Source organism: Tamandua tetradactyla, chromosome 8, assembly GCF_023851605.1.
Source record: "Tamandua tetradactyla isolate mTamTet1 chromosome 8, mTamTet1.pri, whole genome shotgun sequence".
NCBI lineage: Eukaryota > Metazoa > Chordata > Mammalia > Pilosa > Myrmecophagidae > Tamandua > Tamandua tetradactyla.
The window spans coordinates 92,163,132-92,184,512 of record NC_135334.1 but is presented as its reverse complement, the minus strand read 5'-3'; the positions used below and the strand labels follow the sequence as shown (position 1 = coordinate 92,184,512).

The window sequence follows — 21,381 nt, the reverse complement described above, 5'->3', positions numbered from 1 at the left end:
CTGATGAAATGGGTTGCTTTAAAAGAAGGCTGATTGACTTTTGCTTAGCCATCTTGGAGTGCCCTTTCCTGAACTCTGCAGAATTCTGAAACACAAAACAGAATTGGACTAAGAAAGGACAAGTTTAGGAGGGGGAAGGCACGTTGGTGTTCATGGCCATTGGGGACCAGAATGTGGATCATGTGGAGAAATGACAGCCTCCGAAAGCATGCAGATTGGGAATTTCAGGGAAAATAGTTACATTCATCTCAGGCCTGGGGGTCTGCCAAGTGGTAGGCAGTGTGTCACTCATCCCTACAGCTTGTTAATCCCTGAGTCATGAGGGATCAAATATTTTGTGACCATGCACATTTCTGATAGAGAAGAGGCAGGAGGATGTAGACTCTGTCCTTGCCCAGATTCACATGCACTGAAGGATCCAGGGTTTGGGCAAAGCCAGCCTTGGTGCTGTGGAGTGGGATGGGCATTTGTCCTCCAGGAAGGAGGTGCTGTCTCTACACTCACACAGAAGCACAGTTGCCGGCCTACCTTTTCCTGGGGTGATCTCCAGGTAAGTGGAGTGAGAAGTTCAGCACAGCACCAAAAGCGCCATTCCCGGAGACCTGAGTTCTCCGGGAATGTGCAGGTAACATTGAAAATTAGGGAGTATGTGAATCAGACAAAGAATAGGGATGGAGCAGCTCAACCAGGGGAAACATTAACTCCCCTTGGCTAAGGTGGCCCTGCTCTGCGGCTCCAAGGTAGCCTGCTGCTCAGTAGTCCTTCCTCCAACTCCTCCTTACTGGACACTGGTTCTGGCTCTTTCTCTGAACAGGAGGATGAGCCACCTCCCAGGCCCCCACTCCCTGAACTGTACAGCCCGGAGGACCAGCCCCCGGCCGTGCCACCTCTGCCAAGGGAGGCCACTGTCATCCGGCACACTTCGGTGCGGGGCCTCAAGCGGCAGTCGGATGAGCGGAAGCGAGACCGGGAGCTGGGGCACTGTGTGAACGGGGACTCCAGGGTGAGCAGGGGGCTCCTGGGGTTGCCCTACTGCATGTGGGGAGAGGGATGTGGTCTGGGGGCTGCGTACCCACCTGAGCAGGTGTGATGGCCTCGGCCTCTGTCCACAGGTGGAGCTCCGGTCATACGTTAGTGAGCCTGAACTGGCCACTCTCAGTGGAGACATAGCCCAGCCCTTGCTGGGACTCGTGGACCCTGAAAGCAGGTACCAGACGCTGCCAGGCAGAGGTAAGGCAAGACTCTTCGCAGTGTCTTCATAGGATCCCCCTAACCGCCATGCTTTTGGCCTAGACATGGCAGCAGCTGGTTGGGGGGGCTGTGAGCCTGCTGGGAGGGAGGCCCTGTCCTTTCTTCCTCTGGCTCATGTCCACTGTTACTGCATCTGTCTCTGGGAACAATAATAATGGCAATTACTACAAAGCCAGGCACTGTTAAGCACTTTATATACTTAGTATTCATAACGCTCCTATGAGGGAGGTAGTGTTATTACCCCCATTTTAGAGAGAAGGAAACTAAGGCTCCGAAAAATAACTTGCCAAATAGCTGATAACTGATGGAACCAGAATATGGTCCCAGTGTCCCTGCTCCAGAGGCTGTGCTTTTCACCACCGCACCCCACATGTTAGCAGGTTGGGTGGCGATGGTTAGCCTGGCCATCTCCGGCCTTCCAGAGCATTTTTCCTCTTCTATGTCGCTCTAAGACTCAGTGAATCCTTTCTGGAAACACAGTTTCTCCTCAATTGGGCATCCTTCTCTGTCTTCCCCTGCTCCTTCACGGTGGCCATGGGAGCAGCCTTTGGCCCTTAGGCTCTATCCAATCCCCATTTTCCCTAGCGCCAGATCCTCTTCCTCAGAAATTCCCTACAAGAGAGGACCCCCAACCTTTCTGCCTCTGGGCCTCCTGGTACCCCTAAGCAGGTCAAAGGCATTCCCACATTTGTTCCTTACTTGATGCTCCTACCTTCTCTCCACGGTGGGAGGTCAATACTTTTTCCCACTGGCCAGGCGTATATCAGCAGAAGGTCACACAGCCACGGTCACAGCACCTGTGGGTTACGTGGCCTCAGCCCACCACACTGTCTTAGTGGCCTGTGGCCTGAGATGAGTTAGAGCCACAGCAACTCCAGGCATTGTGCCCTGGTCCCTTCATTTGTTATGACCTGCTAGTGTTTATCAGCAGCAGTGTTAGTAATATTTTGGACATGGAAGTTCTTGATTACCTAGAATTCTCTGAACATTGCAGAGAATTTTTTCTCTACTTAGTAAATGCTAATGGTGTTCCCAGTCAGTGAGATGCTCGTTTCCAGATGTCCACTTAACACCCCTGATAACGGTCACTGCAAGTAGAGAAAGAGCAGGCAGTGGGGCCAGGTCAGTCAGGGTGAGATAGTACCACCAAGCCATAGGACCCAGAACATGGGAAACATGTGAGCAGTGACGTTCTTAGCTGTGTGGCCTTGGAAAAGTTCCTTAACTTCTCTGAGCCTTAGATTATATTCCTCTACAATGGTCAGGGAATGCTTCCTTTGTAGAGCTATTATGACAAATTCTACATAGAATACCTACAACAGCACCTACCTGTTACATAGTAAGTGCTCAATAAATACGTGATGCCTTCCTTTTTCCCTTCATTCATTTAGTCAGTCAACCAAGAGTTGCTGAATTTACAGTTTTGTTAGGAAAGTAGGAATGTTGCGCTGTGGTCAGTACAGTAATCAGTGAATATATCACGGGATACAGGTGATAACTAATTCTGCCTGGGGCTTCTGAGATGGTTTCACAAGGATGGGGCATTTAAGTTGGATTGTACAGGATCCATAAGAGTTAACAAGGAAGAAGACAGATGAAGATCATTGTTGTCCCTCCTTCCTTTCCACCTGCCAAGTAGCCCAGGTCTTCTGCATGTGAGGGAAGCTAGGATAATCCACAGATCTGCAGGGACACTGTCTTCCATCAGGACAGAGGGCACCCCTGGGCTGGCCCCCCGTTCTGCACCTTGGGGGCTGTAGTCTTCCAGGCTTTGAGGAGGAAGAGGAGAAAGAAGAGTGGGAGGTTGGCTGTGCCCTCTTGGCCCCCCTCATGGGAATGGGAATTATTAAGGAGGGGCCAGGGACCTGTCACCCTCCATGAGTGTGCTTATACTTCTCTTTCCTCACTAAGGGCTCTCAGGATCCACATCAAGGCTCCAGCAGTCGTCCACCATTGCTCCCTATGTCACCCTCCGGAGGGGTCCAAATGCCGACAGCAGCAAGGGGATTTTCCCTGTGAGTGGCCTTGAGATATTCTCGAGGGGCTCGTTGCTTCCTCCTGTCAGGGTGGAGGGAGAGGCTTTAAGGTGGATGGTGGTTGGGCATCCTGTAAGGCCCAGGGATGGACACGGAGGTGACCTCAGCCCCTCCTGAGTTCAGGGTTGCCCTGACATACCATGTGCTCAGTGACGCCTTCCCTGCTGCCCACCAGAAAAGGCAGGACCTGCTTCCAGCCGCATCAGACTACCATCTGTGCTTCCCAAGGATCCCCACCTTTCTCTCCATCTTGTCAGGGTTGGGGGAGGGAACCCAGGGAGTTTGCGCCCTGGGTTTTAGCCCCAACACATGTGGCATGTGAGCTTGGTTGGACAGACCTGGGCCTCAATGTCTGTAGCTGCAGAATGGGGTGCTGCCCAAAAAGCCCATTGAGGGCTGGGGTGTCCTGCCCATGTGTGTGCTTCGAGAAAGTGGTTCCCTGTGGCCCAACTAGAATAACCATGTGTGCATATATGTGTGCAGGGGAGAGAGAGAGCAAAAGGGAGTGAGGCCAGCAGGGCTGCTGCCCTCTGTGCCCCAGCCCAGCTGTTCTGCCTGTCTCTGGCCTTCTCTTCCGCAGAGACCCAAGAGTGCCTTGGAGCGCCTGTACTCAGGGGACCACCCGCGGGGCAAGATGAGCGCAGAGGAGCAGCTTGAGCGCATGAAGCGGCACCAGAAGGCCCTGGTCCGGGAGCGCAAGAGGACGCTGAGTCAGGGGGAGAGGGCGGGCCCCCCCTCCTCCCGCCACCTCAGCCAAGCACTCCCTGGAGACCTCGGCTCAGTATGTTAGGAGGGTCCAGGCAGATGGGGCTGGGATAGGGAACAGAGCATCCCCTCCAGCGGGGGAGAGCTTCCCTGATTCCCCCAAACACAAGCATGTCCCACCCTCCAAGAGAGTGGGCTGTTGACCCAGAGGTTCAGAGAACACCCTAGGGGGCTGTTGGTCCATGACCCAGGATGCATGTTTGAACTGGGCAGAGAGGGACCCAGAGTCAGAGCAGAAATGAGGAAGCCACAGCGGGAGCCTGAGAAAGTATCCATTCAGTCTTCTGAGCAGAGCTTGAGAGAGGCCTTTGCTGGCATTTGGAATCTCTTAGCTGAACCAGGGACCGAGGAATATAGGGTTTGAGGAGTGGAGGAGGAGGATGCTGATATGATTTGATGAGGAGGAACGTGCAAAAATTAACCAGCCTTCTGAACCTCCAACCAGATTCCCTGTGGGAAACTATTTGACCCTGAGGGCTGGGGGGTCCCCACAGCTGTGGTGCTGAGGATCTAGCGCTGTGCCCCACCCACAGTTGCCCTAGGTCCCTTTTGGAAACATTCCATTTGACTTCTCCCTCTTGTTTGGAATCACGTGTTTCCCTGGACCTCTATCCTGACTGCTCTTTCCCTAATTCATTGCACAAGCTCTCTTGCTTTTAGTGATACTGCTCATTGCCCCTCTAATCCTGCCTGATTGTGTTTACAGAAGCTTCTAATATGCATTGGATATCCTCTAACTGGCCTGAGCCCTTTGTTACCAGGCTTGTAACAGCAGCCCCTGTCTCCATAGCCTAGCGATTCCCCCAGATGTGACTCACTTTTCTGCTGCCCCCTCTCCCCGTGTCATGCAGCCCTACTGACTCTAATCCACCTGTCCCAAAGGCCGCCCCACAAGGCTAAGCCAACCTGCTGCCTGAGGACCATGGTCTTGGCAGAGGTTTGGGCATTACAAATTGATCCAAGTCCATGCCTTACACCTGGACAGTAGACGTGGACTTCACAGATTGCACATTTGGATGAGTTCTATCGAGTCTGAGATTGTTCCATTTTAATCCCTCCAGTCCCATCGCACAATTTCTTATGGAAAACCTTTTGTATTTCTGGTATTTAATAACTGGAATGGATAACAAAATACTATGTTCTGTATTCAGAGAGCCTCTCTGCAGCTGTTAGCTTATACACCAAAGGGGTAAAACCCACAGCACTTATACTCTTAAAAGCTGCAAACTTGGTAATTTTTAAGCTTTATAAGCAAATGTCATATGGAGTAACACTAAACTTTTACAAGCTGATGTCTCAAATGTAGAAAGATTATCTAAAAATCATAACTTGAATACCTTGTAATTTTTATCTTTAAAAAAAAAAAGGCTTGTGTAAATCTCTGCATCGACGCCAATAAACGTGTTGCTTGATGATGATGGATTGGCGTGGTTCTTCCCCAGGATGCATCATACAGTCTAGTGATCCTTTTCTGTTTGTGGAAACAATCAGGCTGGGCTTAAATGAGGACTTGTCTCTATTTGGGACATTTGTGAGCATTTAAGAAAATGTGTGTTTTCTTTGTAAATCATTAAATTAATTTTTCATCCCTGGAACTTCACGTGCCTGATCCTTTCAAAGTGCAATTGGAAAACCATCACTTAAGAACTATTACATTGGTTTAGAGTCAGCATTGAGAGCTTGTGCATGAATGGGTGAAATGTGCTGATATGGCTATGGGTTTGGAGTTTCGGGGGGACTTGAGGTGGCAACAAAGACAATTACGGTGGTTTGGGCCTCTGTGGGGTGATGGGGCGATAGTAAGTGGCTATCTGGGATGGCTAAGCATCTCCCTGAGCATATGCTTTGCTTCTGCTCACAAGAAGAGGCTTTGAGCCTCTTCCCTGTTCTCACCAACCTGTTCAGTGCTAATGGTCTCAGAAGATGCAGGCCCCCGGTGAAGAGGAAGGCTGCTGCGGAGCAGGTGCGCTGGGAGCAGAGAGCAGTCCAGTTAGGTTTTTTCCTCTTGTGAAGAGCTACTTCTTACAAAATCCCTGCTGTGAAACAGCCTTGGAAAAGGTGTAATGTTAAATGATCTAGGTTTTATTTTTTAATTTAAAGAAAACATCTTACACAGCAGTTTATCTGCCTCACTGGCCCTAAGCTGCCCCTGCTTGGACCTCCCCAGCCTGGCTGTGGTTGTGACACCCCTCACCCTAATTGTATGCTGCTGGGAGGACCCATTAGACAGGCTGTTACTCTTTCATTATTCCATTTGCTAAAATAGGGCCTCAGAGGGCTTGTTTTTCCATTTTCTCTAAGCCTGAGACTTGTGGCTTCTGAACCCGAAAGCTTTCCACAAGCTGTGGGACCATTGAAAGGACAGTTCTTTCCTCTGTAGCTCTGTCCCAGGTTCTGTTTTGGGGTTACCTGCTTGGACCCAGGGGCCTTCTGTATCCCTGGAAACCGCTGTGAATACAAACTCCTGGACCTCAAGACGTGAGCCCTGGGGGTGCATGTTTAAGCCCTCTGGTGGCCAGACCAGAGAGAAGTCAGCAGTCCAGAAACAGGCCATATGAGGGGGACAGAGGCTTTGTTCTCTGAGTACACGGAAGGGACTATTGTGTGCCACAAAACTGCTGCCTTGGTTAGAGATGAGGTTGAGGTCCACAGCCACGCGGCTTTTCCCTAGTGCATCACAGGCCCGTCCTCCCAAGGATCTCAATGCCTGCTGCCTGCAAAGACCAACCAAAAGGGGACCAGCATGACTCTTTCAGCAGTCAGGAAGTGACTGCTTTAACCCTCTTGTTCTGTTGCTAGTGGAAGCGTGAGCAGGACTTTGACCTGCAGCTGCTGGAACGGGCCATGCCAGGGGAAAGAAAGGACAAGGAGGAGAATGGCTGGTTAAAAGTGCAGGCCATGCCTGTCACCGAGTTGGACCTGGAGCCACAAGACTATGATTTGGACATCAGCAGAGAGGTGAGGGCAGGGGCTTCCTTCATGCCCCACCCCACTCCACCCGTCCTAGTTCCCAGTGGCCCTGGGGTGTGGTCCTGAATGGGGACAAGGGATTTTTGATATAAGTCCAAATCAGTCTATCTCTCTCTCTTTCTCTTTCTGTAATTTTGGATGAGTTATTTTACTTCCCTGTGCCTCAGTTTCTTCAATGGTGAGGATTAAGTAGTTTACTTAGCTCGTTGCTGGGATTATTATCAATGATGGTAGAACTATGAGGACAAGGCCTGACATGTAGACGGCACATGATGTAGCAATTGAACAATCAGACTAGGGAACATAGGTCAGGTTTGAAAATCACAAGTAATATTTCCAGCCCTGCCGGAGGGTATGATGATTCGCATCTGAATTCTTCTGCTGCCCTCTGGTGGCTCACTTGCATCACGACAGGGGGATGCCCGGGAAAGAAAAGAGGATCTTTTTCAACCGGGAATGTCTATACGCAAGGGAAGAGATAGGGAATGTAGGGGTGACAGACTCAGGCTCTTTAAGATTGAGTGGTCTTCTGTGGCCTGTATTGTGCCATTTGTAGGCTCTGGGGTGCAGAGTCTATAGCCGTTTGCCTCACTTTTGTACCACAGGGTACAATGGCACCAGGCTGGGAACACAGTATTTGCTTGATCAGTATTTGCCGAAACTGTTAACTGAGTCTCATGGTGACCCACAGATGTCCTGAAAACAGTGGTTCAATGATTTGGCCTTCCCTGAAATTGCATGAGAAGAAATGCACTTACCACATGCAGGGTAGAGTTAGGTAATTCCTCAGCAAATCTTCTGTCTGATACGAGAATGAGTGCCAGAGAGGAGTTATGACAGCCCCTTGGAACCTTCTTCTTGTTTTTAAGAGGCAGTGACAGGCTTACCCATGGCAGATTTTGCCCGTGTTATCTAAATGTCTCGGGGGCTCATGTGGCCTTTGAGAACAAAGGAGCAACATGTGGCTAATCGTAGCCCTTTGGCATTGCTGAGTTCTGGAGTCAGCTGGGGCTCCAGGGACTAATGGCCACTCCCCTGCCTCCAGATCTTTTCCCTTCAGCACTTAAAATAGCCAAAGTTCTGTACTTTCACAGACTCTCAAAAGAAGCTTCCAAGCCCTCCATAGTATCCTAATTGACCCGCTAGCCAAGGAAAACAATCCTTCCTCATCTCTAACCTAAATCCTGTCTCCTACAGTGTAACCTGTTTCCTTCCTCTGGGTCCGGACGCCTTCATTGGAAATATCGGAGAAGAGCTTATTTCTTGCCATCTTTCACCAGAGTAGATTTAAATCCAAGTGTTAATCTGGGGTTAGATTCAGCTTGTTTTTAGAGGCTTCAACAAACCCCATAAAAATGTACCTTTATAGATCAAAGAGGAAAAATTTATCTACAGTTCTTAGTCTAAGGAAGATTTTGTCAAGTTGCCTTTGTCCTGTGTTTGCAGAATATGGTGGTGGGTAGAAGTTGGGGCCATTTTCCTCTGGAAAGCAATAGGTACAACATGGGTGCCTCTAGACCAGAAGAGCACCCCACTAGTCATTCAAGAAATATTTGTTGAAGGGCTGCTAAGAGCCAGGTCCCTGCATTAGGCAATAGGGAGACAATGGTGAACAGAAAACAAGAGAGCATAACAGGGAGGTGGGACTTAGGGATCAGGGAAGGCTTCTCTGAGTTTGAAGGGGTGAGAGTCAATGGAACAAAAGGAAGAATATCCCAGGCAGAGGAAGCAGCAGCAGGAGCAAAGGTCCTGTGGTAGGAGGGGAACTTGAGGAATTGGTGGGTCATTTTGGCTAGAGTTAGATCACATAAGGTTATGTGGTAGCCTTGAGGGACTAACGTCTTTGTCCCGAGAATGTTTAGTCTTGTTTTTGCCTTGTCCCTTTGCTGACCTCCTTCTGTAGGAGATTGGTATTCTGGAAAGAACATGGGCTTTGGAGTCAGCATTGGCTTTGAATCCCAGTTCCACGAATGACTCTCCTTGTGATTTTGGGAAATGGCTTTCCTCTGTGGACTCATTTTACTTCCTCATGGAGGGTTGGCATGGGAGGAAGCTGGTCCCAAGCATCTGGGCCTCTCCTTGACCCCATCCTGTTCCTCTTCTCAGCTGTCTAAACCAGAGAAGGTCTCCATCCCTGAGCGTTATGTGGAGCTGGATCCTGAAGAGCCACTCAGCCTTGAGGAGCTCCAGGAGAGGTACCGCAAAGCCGAGAAGATCCGCAACATCCTCGCCCGGTCAAGGTCAGCCCTGGTTCTGCCCAAGTCCTGATAGCCCACGGTGCTCGACCCCAGGGATGTTTTCACCATGTGGGTCCTGGCTAGGCTGGCTTGGGTGTCTTCACTCAGGCAAGCCCTGCTTATTGGAAGAGGCAAGTTGGCACTGGCACATCAGCGAGGAAGCTTGCCTGGTCATCTGGCAAGTTCTGTGACATTCTAGATGTGCCCCATCCTGGCCCTTACCCCCGAATCTGTGTCCTGAGGGACACTGACAAGTGCGTGGGATGGAACCAATCATTCTTAGGGAAGTGTACAAAGTTGGAGATGAGCCCCTGGGATAGTCCTCCCAGTGTAAGAACCTAGGTGCCTTCATACAGCCCCGGAGACCAGAGCCAGAGGCCTCAGCCTTGTCCTGAGGGTGCCGGAGGCCTTGCCCGTTTATCTCTCTCTGCAGTAGCCCTTGAGCCTCCCTTGAGCCTCCCTTGAGGCTGGAATGTTTGCTCTAGGAAGTGGCTTTCCTGTCTCCTAAACCTCCACACCTCAAAAACATCAACCTGTTGTCTATAAACCTCCCTTTCAGAGTTAGCCTAACCATTTTATGTCTGTATTTAATAGTTAGCTTCAAGCTGGAGTTTCTAACTTGAGGTCTGTGACCCTCCCAAAAGAGGGAACAAATCTGTGAGAGTTTGGGAGTTTGGGGGAAAGCATGCATACCTTTGTCTAGGCAGGATATCCCTGCTTTCGTCTGATGTTCCTCAAAAGGTTGAGAACCTCTGGGCCAAGGAGTTGCCAGTCGGGCCCCTGGCCCAGCATCCTGAGGCTGATGCCCAGGGTGGTGAGGACCCACGGTCTGCTTTCTGGCCCTCCCGCAGCATGTGTAACCTGCAGCCAACAGCGGGCCAGGACCGTAACAGCATGGCTGACGTGGACTTGCAGCTGCAGGAGCAGGAACGCATCATCAACATCTCCTACGCCCTGGCCTCTGAAGCCTCCCAGCGCAGCAAGCAGGTGGCAGGTAAGGCCACGTGTGCCAGCCTCCAAGGCCCGGGTCTGGACCACTCTTCCTTGGGACTCCAGCCCAGCATGCCCATCCCAGTGGAAAATCAGGTGTTAGGCTTGGTAGTTTAGGATCGGTGGTGTGTTCTCCCAAAGAGAGATTGCCCCATCCCACAAGCACAGCAGGGCTTGGAAGGTGAAGTGGGGCAGGTCAGGCAGTGGCAGGAGGCATCAAGGCAACCACAGTTCAGGATCATAAGGGGAGAGTTCTGGGAGAGAGTGTCTCTCGCTCATTCTTAAATCTGGGAGTGGTGTTGATATTGAACTTATTCTGAAATTGCAGGTTAAGAACAGGTTTGTCAGGCCTCTGAGCCATGGAACTGAGGGTAAGGTTTCTGATGTCATGAAGAAGGGGGCAGGAAGGTTATTGATCCTCAGATTTCTTGCTGGGGCACGACAAAAGGGGGACCCTGAATCAGGGGGGCCCTGGCATCTCTGCTCACAACCAAAGCCATTGTTCACTTTCTCAGACTGTCCTGTGCCAGAAAGCAGAACTTGGAAAGGTGGGACTTCGCTGGGCAATGGGGGAAAACAACACCACAGGGTGGAAGTATGCATGAGTGTGTTTGTGGGTGCATGTGTGTGTGTGTAAAAGGCTGCTTTCTGTCTGACCAGATGGAAAAGAAACTTCTGGCTCTTCACGCCCCACCCCGCACCCCCCACCCTGTCTCCCCTCCTATGTGTGCCCTCACAGTTCCCTTCATGCTGTTTCTCTCCAAATGCAGAGACCGCTGTGTGTTTAGGTGATGCCCCCCACTAGGTATGCTCTAGCTTTCCAGGGAGGGGCAGTCATGAGCCCAAAGTCACCACCAGCCTGCCAACCCTTGTCAGGGGTCCAGAAGTGACCAAGGTGGAGCCTGCAGGGCCCTGAGGTGCCTGGTGTGGTGCTCTGTGGCTGTGGAGACAGAAGCTGCCTCCTCCTGGTCACCGGGGAGCTCTCTCTGGTCCATCTCAGCAGCTATTAAACTTCCCATGTCAGGGTTTCCATCAGGGGCCACTCCCCTCTGTACAGGGTCCTCCTCGCTGGCCTGTGCTTATCTAACTCTGGATCTACCATCCTCGGCTTCTTTATCACCGTCAGATGAGTACACCCTGTGGCCAGTTACCAGGGCCTCCCTCACATCCTTGCTGAGTGACACTCTTCGCTGCAGCCTTGCCTCACTCCTACTCTCTCTCTCCATCTCAGAGACCTATATGGGAACTGCAGGCCAATCCTAGCCAGGCCCCCACCAAGCCCCATGGATATCTCCAAGCCCAGGCCATTAGTGGTGGGCAATGGGGCCCATGCTGCACCTGCCCTGCCCAGTGGGGCATCTGCCGCGGGAGTAGATGAGGAGTCTAACATGCTGCTTAATTCTTGTGTGCCCCGTCTAGCGCAGCAGCTGGCCCTCTTCCCGCCTAATGCCCCCCTGTCCTCCAGGCCAACGTCACCTTACCCCCCATTAAGCAACGGACTCCACTACACCTTTGTCTAACATCTGCCAAGTAAGAGCCCCTGTGTGGCATGTCCCCTGTGCAGTCCCTGCCCCCTCGTCTAGTATGGAGCATGCCCCCTCCTGCCTGCCCTCTGCTGCAGAGATAATTGCAGTGCCATCTGCTGACGCTTCCTTCCTTCGGCAAAGCGGCTGCTGGGGGCATCATTTTGGACCTGTAGCCAGGTAGGAGATGGATGCTTGTTAGGAGCTCAGTCTTTAATGGAGAATGTGTGATCCAGGCCTCCTGCCTCCCTGGAACCTTAAGAGCCAGAATTGCTTCCCCCACTGCACCCCTGCTCTCCTTCCTGCAGGCAGCCCCATGCCCCAGAGGACCAGGGCAGGCCAGCCTTGACTGGTTGGAAAAGAAGAGTTAGACCTTAAGCTCTCAGGAATTTTGTCAAATCAAAGCCCTGGAAGACTGAAAAAAGTCCAGTTTTACAAATAAGGAAAACTAAGCTCCATTGAGGGGATGGGGTCACCTAGATCACACAGTGATTTAGTGTCAGAGCAAGGACTGGGACTGCCCTGTTAGTCACTTGCATTCATTGCACAACTTAGAAGGAAGAGAAAGAAAAATTCTCTGGCCCTTAGGCAGACAATATTCTGGTACAACCCCTGCTGAGTCCTCCCCATGTAAGCACTAAGTGATGGGAGATAGGGTGGGATTGGAGAAGGAGCACCAGCCCAGGAGTCAGGGGACCTGGTGTTTGGTCCAGTCGTGTGGCATGTTCTTGCCCTGGACCCTCCTTGAGAGCCCAGTTGCCTTCCTTTGACAGGAGAGGGTCAATAGACCCTTGGCAATCCTTTGCCTGACATTGTCTCACTATCATTTTATAGGTTTCTTCTCTTTCCTTCCTTTATATACATTTATGGTTGATGTTGTTGAGTACTTACTAAGTACCAGGCACTTGGCTAAGCATCTTCTTTACTCAGCATACCAGCCCCATGAAGATAGTAGCACCCATTTTATAGATGAAGAAACAAAGCTTAGAGTGTCAGAGTCAGGATATGAGCACCTTTGGTATGAGTCCAGAGGTTTTGCTTTTAATCCCCGCTCAGGGGCTGGTCTGGGCTGCACCCAGGAATTGTAGATATTTGGAGAATAGTGAAATGAGAAACAGAGTGTGCATTAGGGAGGCAGGGCATAATTTTCAGCAGGTATCTGCCAGCCTGGGCACAGCCTCCAGCCTTGGAGCAGTCAGCAGGCTCCAGCCAGCCTGAGTGTAGGAAGAGGTCAGAATGCTTAGACCAGGAGGTGTGGAGTAGAGATCCTATAACTGAAGAACCACAGAATTTGTTCCAGCATGGTCCTTTGTATAGGTGTGTGTAGGGGGCCTCTGTAGGGTGTGTGGTTTTCTCCTAGAGAGCTGAGCATGATGACATTTGGCTTTGGATGTCCCCATGGCCTTAATAACACTTTTCAGAGCACATTCACATCTCCTTTTATTCCCATGGCATCCTTGTTGGGAGATGTGTTAAACACCTTGTTTTTAGATTAGAAAACGGAGGCCCATGGTGGCTGTGAGAGAGTTACCCAAAGTCATTCAGTGAATGAAAGGCAGGAGCAGAACTGGATCCCAGAGTCCTCTTTGCCTGGGCCTTTTGCTCTATGAGCAGGGACCCAATCTGGGGGCTTGCATGCATCTGGTGTTCTCCTTAGATTGGGGAGTGCGGATGGAGGGAGGGTGGGACCAAGCACCGTGAGTCCTGTAAGCTGAGGGTCCCCAGCAGCAGCCGCTCTGCCTGAGCCCCCTGCTCTGCTGCTCTCTATCAGCGTGTCTGTCATTCTCTGTCATTTGTCTGCATAGACATGCCCACCGCCCACTCTCTAGACATGAACAGGGTTTCTGCCAGTCCCTCATTGTCTCCTGTGCTTCTTATCAGCCCAGGCAGTGACTGACCCATGACCCAGCCTGCAGAGGAGAAGCCTGGAGCCAGAGTCCAAAGGAATCAGCTTCCTCTGAGAAGATCATTCTTTCTGCCCCAAGTAAACCCCATCCACCTAAATAGGGTTCCAACTGGAGGAAGAAGAGCCCACAGACTATGGGGCATTCACCACACTGCTAAGTCCTAACACACACTCTCTTGTTTTAGTTCAGACTCCTTTTTTTACACATGACAAAGGCACTTTTGATACACAATGTAAAATATTGACACTGTATTTTAGAATGTGTTTTGTAATGTTCACCTCAAGGACTGAGTGGATGGAAAGATAAGGATGCAGGATTTTGTAGCTGCACATTCAGATTCAGGTAGGTAAGAGGTGGGAGGAAAGGACAGGGCGCTCAGAGGCCAGTCCAACTTCAGCTGAACTCAGGTGAAAGTTAGATTTGAGAATGTGCTTGGTAGATTCCAGCTCTAGGCTCGTTGGCGTGCTATCCAGAGGAAGAGGATTCCTCAGCTGCAGAGATCGACTGTCCCACTCCTGGCCTGATGACCAGCTGTGTGTGAAATTCAACCAGGACGGCAAGTGTGTGCCTTGGTCCTTGGGTTTGGTTTAGGGGCCATGGTGAGTTTGAGAGTTTGGGGCTCCCCAACCTGCCCATGAGGTTCTCTCAGCAAAGGGCTCTTCTCCGAAAAGAAAAGAGCAGTTCATTTTAGTTTAGAAAAAAAGAAAAGAAAAATACACTTTGAAATACAGAAAAGGTTAGAGGAAGCAACTGTTATAGTATCATAAGCAATAACCTCCACACTGGGTGGCAGCTACCTAAAAATCTCTGAGTGCATGCCCGCCCTCCACGCTGGGCTGTGATGAAAATCCTGGGATCTTTGCTGCCTGTGCTGGAGAACCGTAGGGCAGGTTCCCCTGCAGGTGGCTGGTCATTCAGGACCAGGGTCTGGTGGCAGGAGGCAGGTGTGCCCCCTGCCAGCCCTGACAGCTCACAGCCAGCAGGGCCATGATGGCAGGACTTTGACTTGACTTCCAGCCCAAAGTGAGGACGGAGGGGCTACTAAGCCACTTGCAGTGTTTGTAACCCTTTATTTAAATTGTGTTTTTATGATGTTCTGCATACAGAAAATGATGTTTAAAAAGCAAACAAGAAAAACCTCCATTGGGTGGAGCCACATTTAAAATGAAAGTTTGTCTTTGACTATGCTCAGAAAAAAAAAAAATTTTTGAATATATTTAGAAGTTGTTGTCTATTTTTAACTAACTACATATGCTGCCAGTATCGACTTCACAACATTTGCCAAAATAAAATTTTATTTTTGCCTTTATAAGATTTTGTTGGAAAAATGAAATAAATATTTTGCAAGAAAAAGTTAATTTAAATAAAAATGTAATGGTTTGCAAAAAAAATGTGTTGTACAGATTAAAATATTAACTTGATACCCTTCCTACTTCTTGCTGGCTCTGTTCTCTGGTAAGTGGCCCATCTTAAGTTTTTCCATTTCTTTGGAAAATCCCCACTGTCAGCTCTTGATCATGCTTGTGTTCACCTCTGAAACGTTTCTCCCGATGACAGCTTCTTGACACTTGATTGACTTTGGAGGCCTGAGGGAAGAAGGCCTAAACTCCTGGGCTTTGGCTGGACTTCTGCAGCTGCTCAGGGTGGCCCCCAACCCCACCCCAGCCCTGAAGGGAGCCGCTGTGCTGTGGACTCGCAGTGGGGCTGGTTTGGCAGGCGGACTGCAATCTAAGATAGCACAGGGGACGCCATGGGCTCCCTTCCAACCCACACGCCGCCGGCTCCTTCCAATGAGGCGGGTTAGTAATGGACCATTGCAAACTGGATTTGTATTTAATTCATTTCGACTTGTGATTTATACTTGAAACAGAAGGCAAAAGGCCAGTTCAATTTAGGGATGTGTATATTTCCAAGTTTGTTGTTATGGCAGTTTTTTCCTATTGCCTAGATGAGCAACTGAGGTATAGAGTAGCTTTCCAACTATTTAAACTGGGGAGAGTAGATTCCAAGATGTTCTAAACAGAGCTTTTTTAGCTACTGATCTCTTTTGAGTTTTAAAATAAAAAACATTCTCCAGTTTTAAGCATTGCTTGGAAATGAGTCTCCATAAAAGATGAAAGGGTAAAAAAAAAAAGGATTCCATAACTGGATACAAAAATTAAAAAAGAAAGCCTAAGAGGCAATGCTCCACACAGAGGATGGCCATCTGTAGACATTTTCTTGGCAAAAATATCAGTCAGTGGTTTCCTGACTGTTGGTCTCAGTTTTTGTTTCATAGCACAGTCCTCGTGTGAGCGAGAATATGGTATCCCTGTAACTGTTCTCTCCAGAGTGATTCACTTGGGAGAAGGTATATCCTGTTCTAAAAGAACTGCAGCCCAAATTTCAATCTGTAGAGAACATGGCAGGCCCTCAACTCAGAGCCCATGAAGAGCACGTGCTCAAGCTGGTCAGGTGTAAGCAGGCTCCTCGGAGAGTGAGGTGTGGCCAGCTGTGACCGGTCTGGCTGCCTAGGTCCCTCCAGGATGGGAATGACTCTGGAAACTTTGTGCAGCCCAGAGATTCCAGATTCGCCCGAGCAGAGCTTCAAACAGTGGGATTGCAGCTGACGGAGGGGATGGGGATGTGCTTCTCCTGCATCCATTTGCTGACATCCACTCCCGAGTTCTAACTTTAATCCAGGCCCATGTTGAAACCAGGATGCCTATCTAATTTTAGCAAGGACCAACTAGAACATTTTAAGACTATAAAAATGGGGTTAGGAATCTTTTGCTAATCCCTCCTTGAACCTCCCGAAATGTCAAGATTTTCAACATGTCCAGGAGATCATTTATGAATCAAATGATGAATGCTGAAATAGCCATACATTGCATGAGTATGTATGGAAATATGCCCGGACTAATGTAGAAGATGAAAACAAATATTTTATTTTCTTGCCTTTTACTTTCCTACCTAACTTGGTGTCAGGGTGTGGGAATGTAAACTACAGCTGGCTCTTTTCCTCCCTCTAACCCTGTCCTGCCTACTCAACCTTGGCTATCTTCAGTGAAGCCAGGTTTTCCTGGCTCTTCTAGGTTGCAGCCTCAGACCAGAAGCCTCTGTCTCTGCCCGGTAGTCACTCTCCAGGAACCTGGAAGGCTCTCTTTGTCTGCTTGGGATGGGAGTTGGGGGAAAGAGGACACATCCTGACTCAGCCAGACAAGAGTCCATTTTGGGCTTTGGAAGTTCCCTAAACCACAGTATGAACGCCATGGCAAATCCTTTTGTATTTCACCAAGGGTGGGGAAGAAGCAGCAAATTATTTTCTAATCCACAAATCACATTTCTGAGATGTGGCAGGCAAATGCTGGGAGCCCTCCGCTTCCGATTCAACACCAGACACGGGTGTAAGAGGGGCTTTGCCCATGTGGGTTCATGCTGTTATGAAAAGAACAAAGAGAAGAGGCTGAGGCACACATGAATGATGGCAGCCCCTCCTCACCCAGTAAACATGCCATTGCTTTGCTGCCTCCACTCTAAAGGCTACCACTTTCATTGCTCTCCTAGCAAAGAAACCTTTCTTCATAGCGAGTGGCGGGGTACAAAGGCAGAGTACAAAATGTGTGCACATCATAGTCCCTGCAATTCTGTTTGAACAAGTGTATTGATTGGATCTGACCCTGTTACATTTTTTCCCTATTATTTGAAAAGGTGCTTCTAAGTGTAGTGAATTGAACCAGTGGAGCTGAACTTTCCATGAAAACTTCTCAAGGTATTTCTTTCAGTTCAAAGCTTTTGAATTTTAAAGGGCATTTTTAATATGTCTGTTGAGTATTCTCTGCCACAGCCCAACAAGGGATGTTAAATGCAGATGAGCCTGGGGAGAGGCACCTGATGGGGTGGACAGACCGGCACCAGGGAGACGCAGGCGGGGTTGGAGGATCGGAGCAGCCTAGGGAAATGGTGGTCTGAGGAGAGAAGCTGCGGCCCGCATGCTTTGGAGCAGCAGATGCAGACCCTAAAAAGGACCTCTCTGAGTACTCTAGGAGCAGTGTGGGGGGCAGGGAAGTGGCTTCACAGCTGAGCTTCACGAGGGCTTTTACATGAGAAGCAGGGAGCCCTCAGCTGGGGGCTCCCTTCAGATGAACAAGGGTTTTGTCCTCATGAAATGAGAGGCTCCTTAATACTCAGCTGCTCACTTTCCTTCACACCCTTGTTAGGAGAATAGGAGAGACAGAGTCCCTGGGCTGAGGTTCCAGGGTCAGACAGGAAACTGCTGTCACTGCAGTCACTCACACACCCCGCCACTGCCCTCAACCCCGGGGTGGACTTCACTAATCAGCTGCAGATGTTTTCCCACTGCGCCCTGACCTGCATCTCAGTCCTTAAACAATCTGACATTTGGGGGCTTTTTTTTTCCTAGTGCATAGACCTTAATCCTAGCAGGGGTCCTTCCAGTCTGGCTCAAGGCCCTGGAAACATCCATAGAGTCTCACTCCTTCTGCTCATTGAGAGGTTCCCCTGGCCCACTGAAAGCAGACAGCTCCCTTGAGTTCCTGGCTCACTGTTGGTTTAAGTCTTTGCCTCCAATGGCTTCTTGGATCTAGAAGGCACCTCCTTCCCCGACCTAGAATTCAGGTTCACAGGCAGACTTATCCTTGGGAAGAGCTGGAAGACCAGGACCTGGGCTGAAAGAACCCAGGACTTGGGCCTCTCAGCAAAATTCAGTGACCTTGCCAAAGCTCCAACCTAGTAGATAGTGGCCTGGGGGGAGGTCTAAATAGGGTCAAAATCATAGTAATGAAGCAATAGATCTCTGGGTCCATCTCTGCTCACAGTTGTGGGAACACCAGCCCCCTTCAGATTCCGTGTAAACTCTAATTAGTTTTCTTGGCTGTCACTTCAGGCCTGCCTGCTGCTCCATGTATTGTCTGTTCGCTGTAGGACACAAATGGGATCGCAATAATAGTAACAGCTCCCATTTTGTAGCCTTTGTCCCCTCCGTACAATGTGGAGGAGCCCAGTGGTCCTCCATCAGGGTGTCGCCTGGTCATTTCTCGTGAACTCACAACAGTCCTCTCATGTTTCAGTTCTTCCACTTGCAGCTTCTGGATGTCCACTGGCCATGAAGCCACTGGAGGGTAGCCTCTCACCCCTGCCACTGCACCCCAGGAAGCCTGTCTCTGCCTAGTTTTTGGCCCTCACTGCAAGCCACAAACCCAGCAATTGCCAGATGAGTGGTACCCTCCCTAGTCCTTCCTGGCCAATCCCAGGCTTTGGTCTGCCCACAAGAGGTTGAACTTTTGGTCCCTAATTTCAGATCTCTTGGGCCCCAAGCAGAGCTGCTTGTGCTCTCTTTTTTTTTTTTTTAATTTTTTTTTCAGATCCCTGGAAGCATGACTTCTTCAGCTTCTGCTGCAGCTCATCTCTCTGCAGGGCTCAGCCACATCCTCCATAGCCCTTCCACCCCACTCCCCCCAGGGACACACGGACCCTGTTTCAGTTCTCTATTTCTACTGTCCCACCACTTAGTGGCTTTAAACAACAATAATTAAAGAATGAAACAAACAGTTGCTACTCACTGAATTAGCAATATGCTCCACCACCTTTGCCAGCCCCTATACAGTTAGATGAGGCCACATCTTGGGCAAGTTACTTAAACTTTCTGTGTCTCAATTTCTTCTTCTATAAAATAGGGTTTATATTGGCATCCTACCCCAGTAAAGTTGTGAGGATTCTGTAAGTTAGTACATAGAATATGCTAAGAGCAGTTGATGGCCCTTTAAGGAGCACTAGAAAATAATGTGCTTATTAGTTATCATTTACCTATGTTTAAGTGATAGTTACTTAACATGTCATACTCTTATTTTTTAATTTATGTTTCTTTGTTCATCGCCTGTCTTTTCCATGAGAACATAAGCTCCTTGAGAGCAACACTGTCTATCTTGTTCCCTATTTAATCCCTAGTGCCCAGAACAATGCCAAAAAGAAGATAAGAAACAATTTGTTGAGTAAGTGAATGAAAGAAGTGAAGTCCAGCTGACCAGTCTTCTCTCTGCTTCAGATGACTTTCCTGTCTCTGCTCTGCTCCGTTATGTGTTTTATACTGTAGTAGCCCCCCCAAAGCATTCCTAGTTCCCTATTTTAAAGTCCTTTGAGTAGTGGCTAAGAGCAGTTCTTTGAGTAGTAGGATCATGGAATTCAAATCCACCTTTATTAACTCTGTGACCTTGGGCAAGTTAACTTAATTCTTCCCTAAGCTCCAGTTTCCTCATTTTGAAAAAATGGGAAAGATAATAGTCCCTGCCTTACATGGTGATTGTGAGGATTAATGAGACCATCCTTGAACCCAGACCTTGGCATTGGAGCATTCAATGAATGTTCACGGTACTGGTTTTGCCCTCAGGTATGATTCTCACCTGAATAGCAGGGTGGCTCTTCCACATTTAAATCCTGTCTTCTTTTCCCAGCTGGGCAGGATAAAAAGGTTTGGGGTCATCTGCTGTCCCCCTTTTCTTCATCCCTTTGCCCCACTCCTCCATGCTGTCTGCCATTTCAGACTTTTGAAGTTAAGGTTTGCAGGGCAGGCCCCGGGGAGGCCGCTTCCTGTTCTTTCAGGTCCCGAGGACAGGAGAATCCTCTGAGGCCTCCTGTTGCAGCCCCGCAGCTGTCCACCCTGACATCAGATCAACCTGAGTGCGTCCTTTTGATGTCAATTCCCAAACTGGAGACATATGCCCTGCTCTGAGGTCCTGGACTTTGAAGTTGGTCTATAAACTGAGCTTTCAGGAATAAAGTTATTTGTTGTGCCTCTGAGCACAACTGGGCCCTGTAAAGGCATGCGAAGTGCCATGAACATCTGATAAATAATTCTTTCTGGGCCCAAGAAGATTCTTTCCATTTAAAGCCGAGAAAAATTCCCTTGACCTTTTCATTGACGTTCTCAGGTAGGGGTGGGTGGGTGGGGATAGAGAGGGTTTTCTTGTCTTCTCACTGACACCACATGGTGTCAATTTGCCCTCTGAGAGTAGAACTCCAGAGACTACTGAAAAAGGATTCCCCATCCCTATTCCTGATTCCAGGTTCCTTCAGCCAGCCCCACTCCCCCTCACACTCCCTACCTTCCTCTATGAATATCAGAGAAGACTGGACCCTCTCGCAGAGAGGGAGGCCTCGGCCCCTTCCAGGTCAAGTCCTGCTGGAAATGACAGGGCTTCCAGGAGGCAAAACTCCATTGCCTTCTTTTCCTTCCAGTGCCTGCCGAGTGGCATGGTGAGGCAGACAGGAATGTACCCTGGATTTTCCACCAGAAGGAAATCCCAAAATGGTGACTGGCTGACATGCAGGGAGTACTCACCACATGCCAGACCCTCTGTTACGCACCCCTTTGTGCATGGCAGGATAGATAATAGGGTGTGGACTTGTGTGTAGTATAAAGCCTTTCTGTGGTAGATTGACTTACGTACCCAACAAACATGATGTTCTTAATCTTAAATTCACGGGTCTGTGGGTATGAACCCATTGTACACAGGACCTCTTGAAGATGTTGTTTTTAGTTAAGGTGTGGCCCAACTGAAAGAGGGTGGGTCTTAACCCATATCATTGGATGCCTTATAAAAAGAAGAAACCAGAAGCCAGAAGTTGGAGAAGGCCACCCAGGAAGAAACCGGATACAGTGGAAACCAGGAGAGCAGACAAGAAGAGAGAGAAATGGCCATGTAAC

The 21,381-nt window shown here is 49.4% G+C and overlaps 1 protein-coding gene across 6 annotated transcripts in view; it reads left to right on the top strand.

Moving 5' to 3' along the window:
- The window catches only part of PLEKHA7 (pleckstrin homology domain containing A7), a 226,942-nt gene extending 211,367 nt beyond the window's left edge, over positions 1 to 15,575 (top strand). For 2 of the 6 annotated variants that reach the window (XM_077114124.1, XM_077114126.1), the window contains 9 exons: positions 815 to 1,003; positions 1,113 to 1,230; positions 3,163 to 3,266; positions 3,868 to 4,068; positions 6,852 to 7,010; positions 9,129 to 9,262; positions 10,111 to 10,253; positions 11,669 to 11,779; positions 13,654 to 15,573. In XM_077114124.1, the coding sequence (XP_076970239.1) occupies positions 815 to 1,003; positions 1,113 to 1,230; positions 3,163 to 3,266; positions 3,868 to 4,068; positions 6,852 to 7,010; positions 9,129 to 9,262; positions 10,111 to 10,253; positions 11,669 to 11,769 (1,149 nt within the window). In that variant the 3' untranslated portion in view covers positions 11,770 to 11,779; positions 13,654 to 15,573. Of the gene's footprint in view, positions 1 to 814; positions 1,004 to 1,112; positions 1,231 to 3,162; positions 3,267 to 3,410; positions 3,845 to 3,867; positions 4,069 to 6,851; positions 7,011 to 9,128; positions 9,263 to 10,110; positions 10,254 to 11,668; positions 11,780 to 13,653 lie in introns of those variants that run through there. The other 4 variants (XM_077114128.1, XM_077114127.1, XM_077114125.1 and 1 more) reach the window with 4 other exon arrangements.
- The last annotated feature ends 5,806 nt before the right edge of the window (positions 15,576 to 21,381 follow it).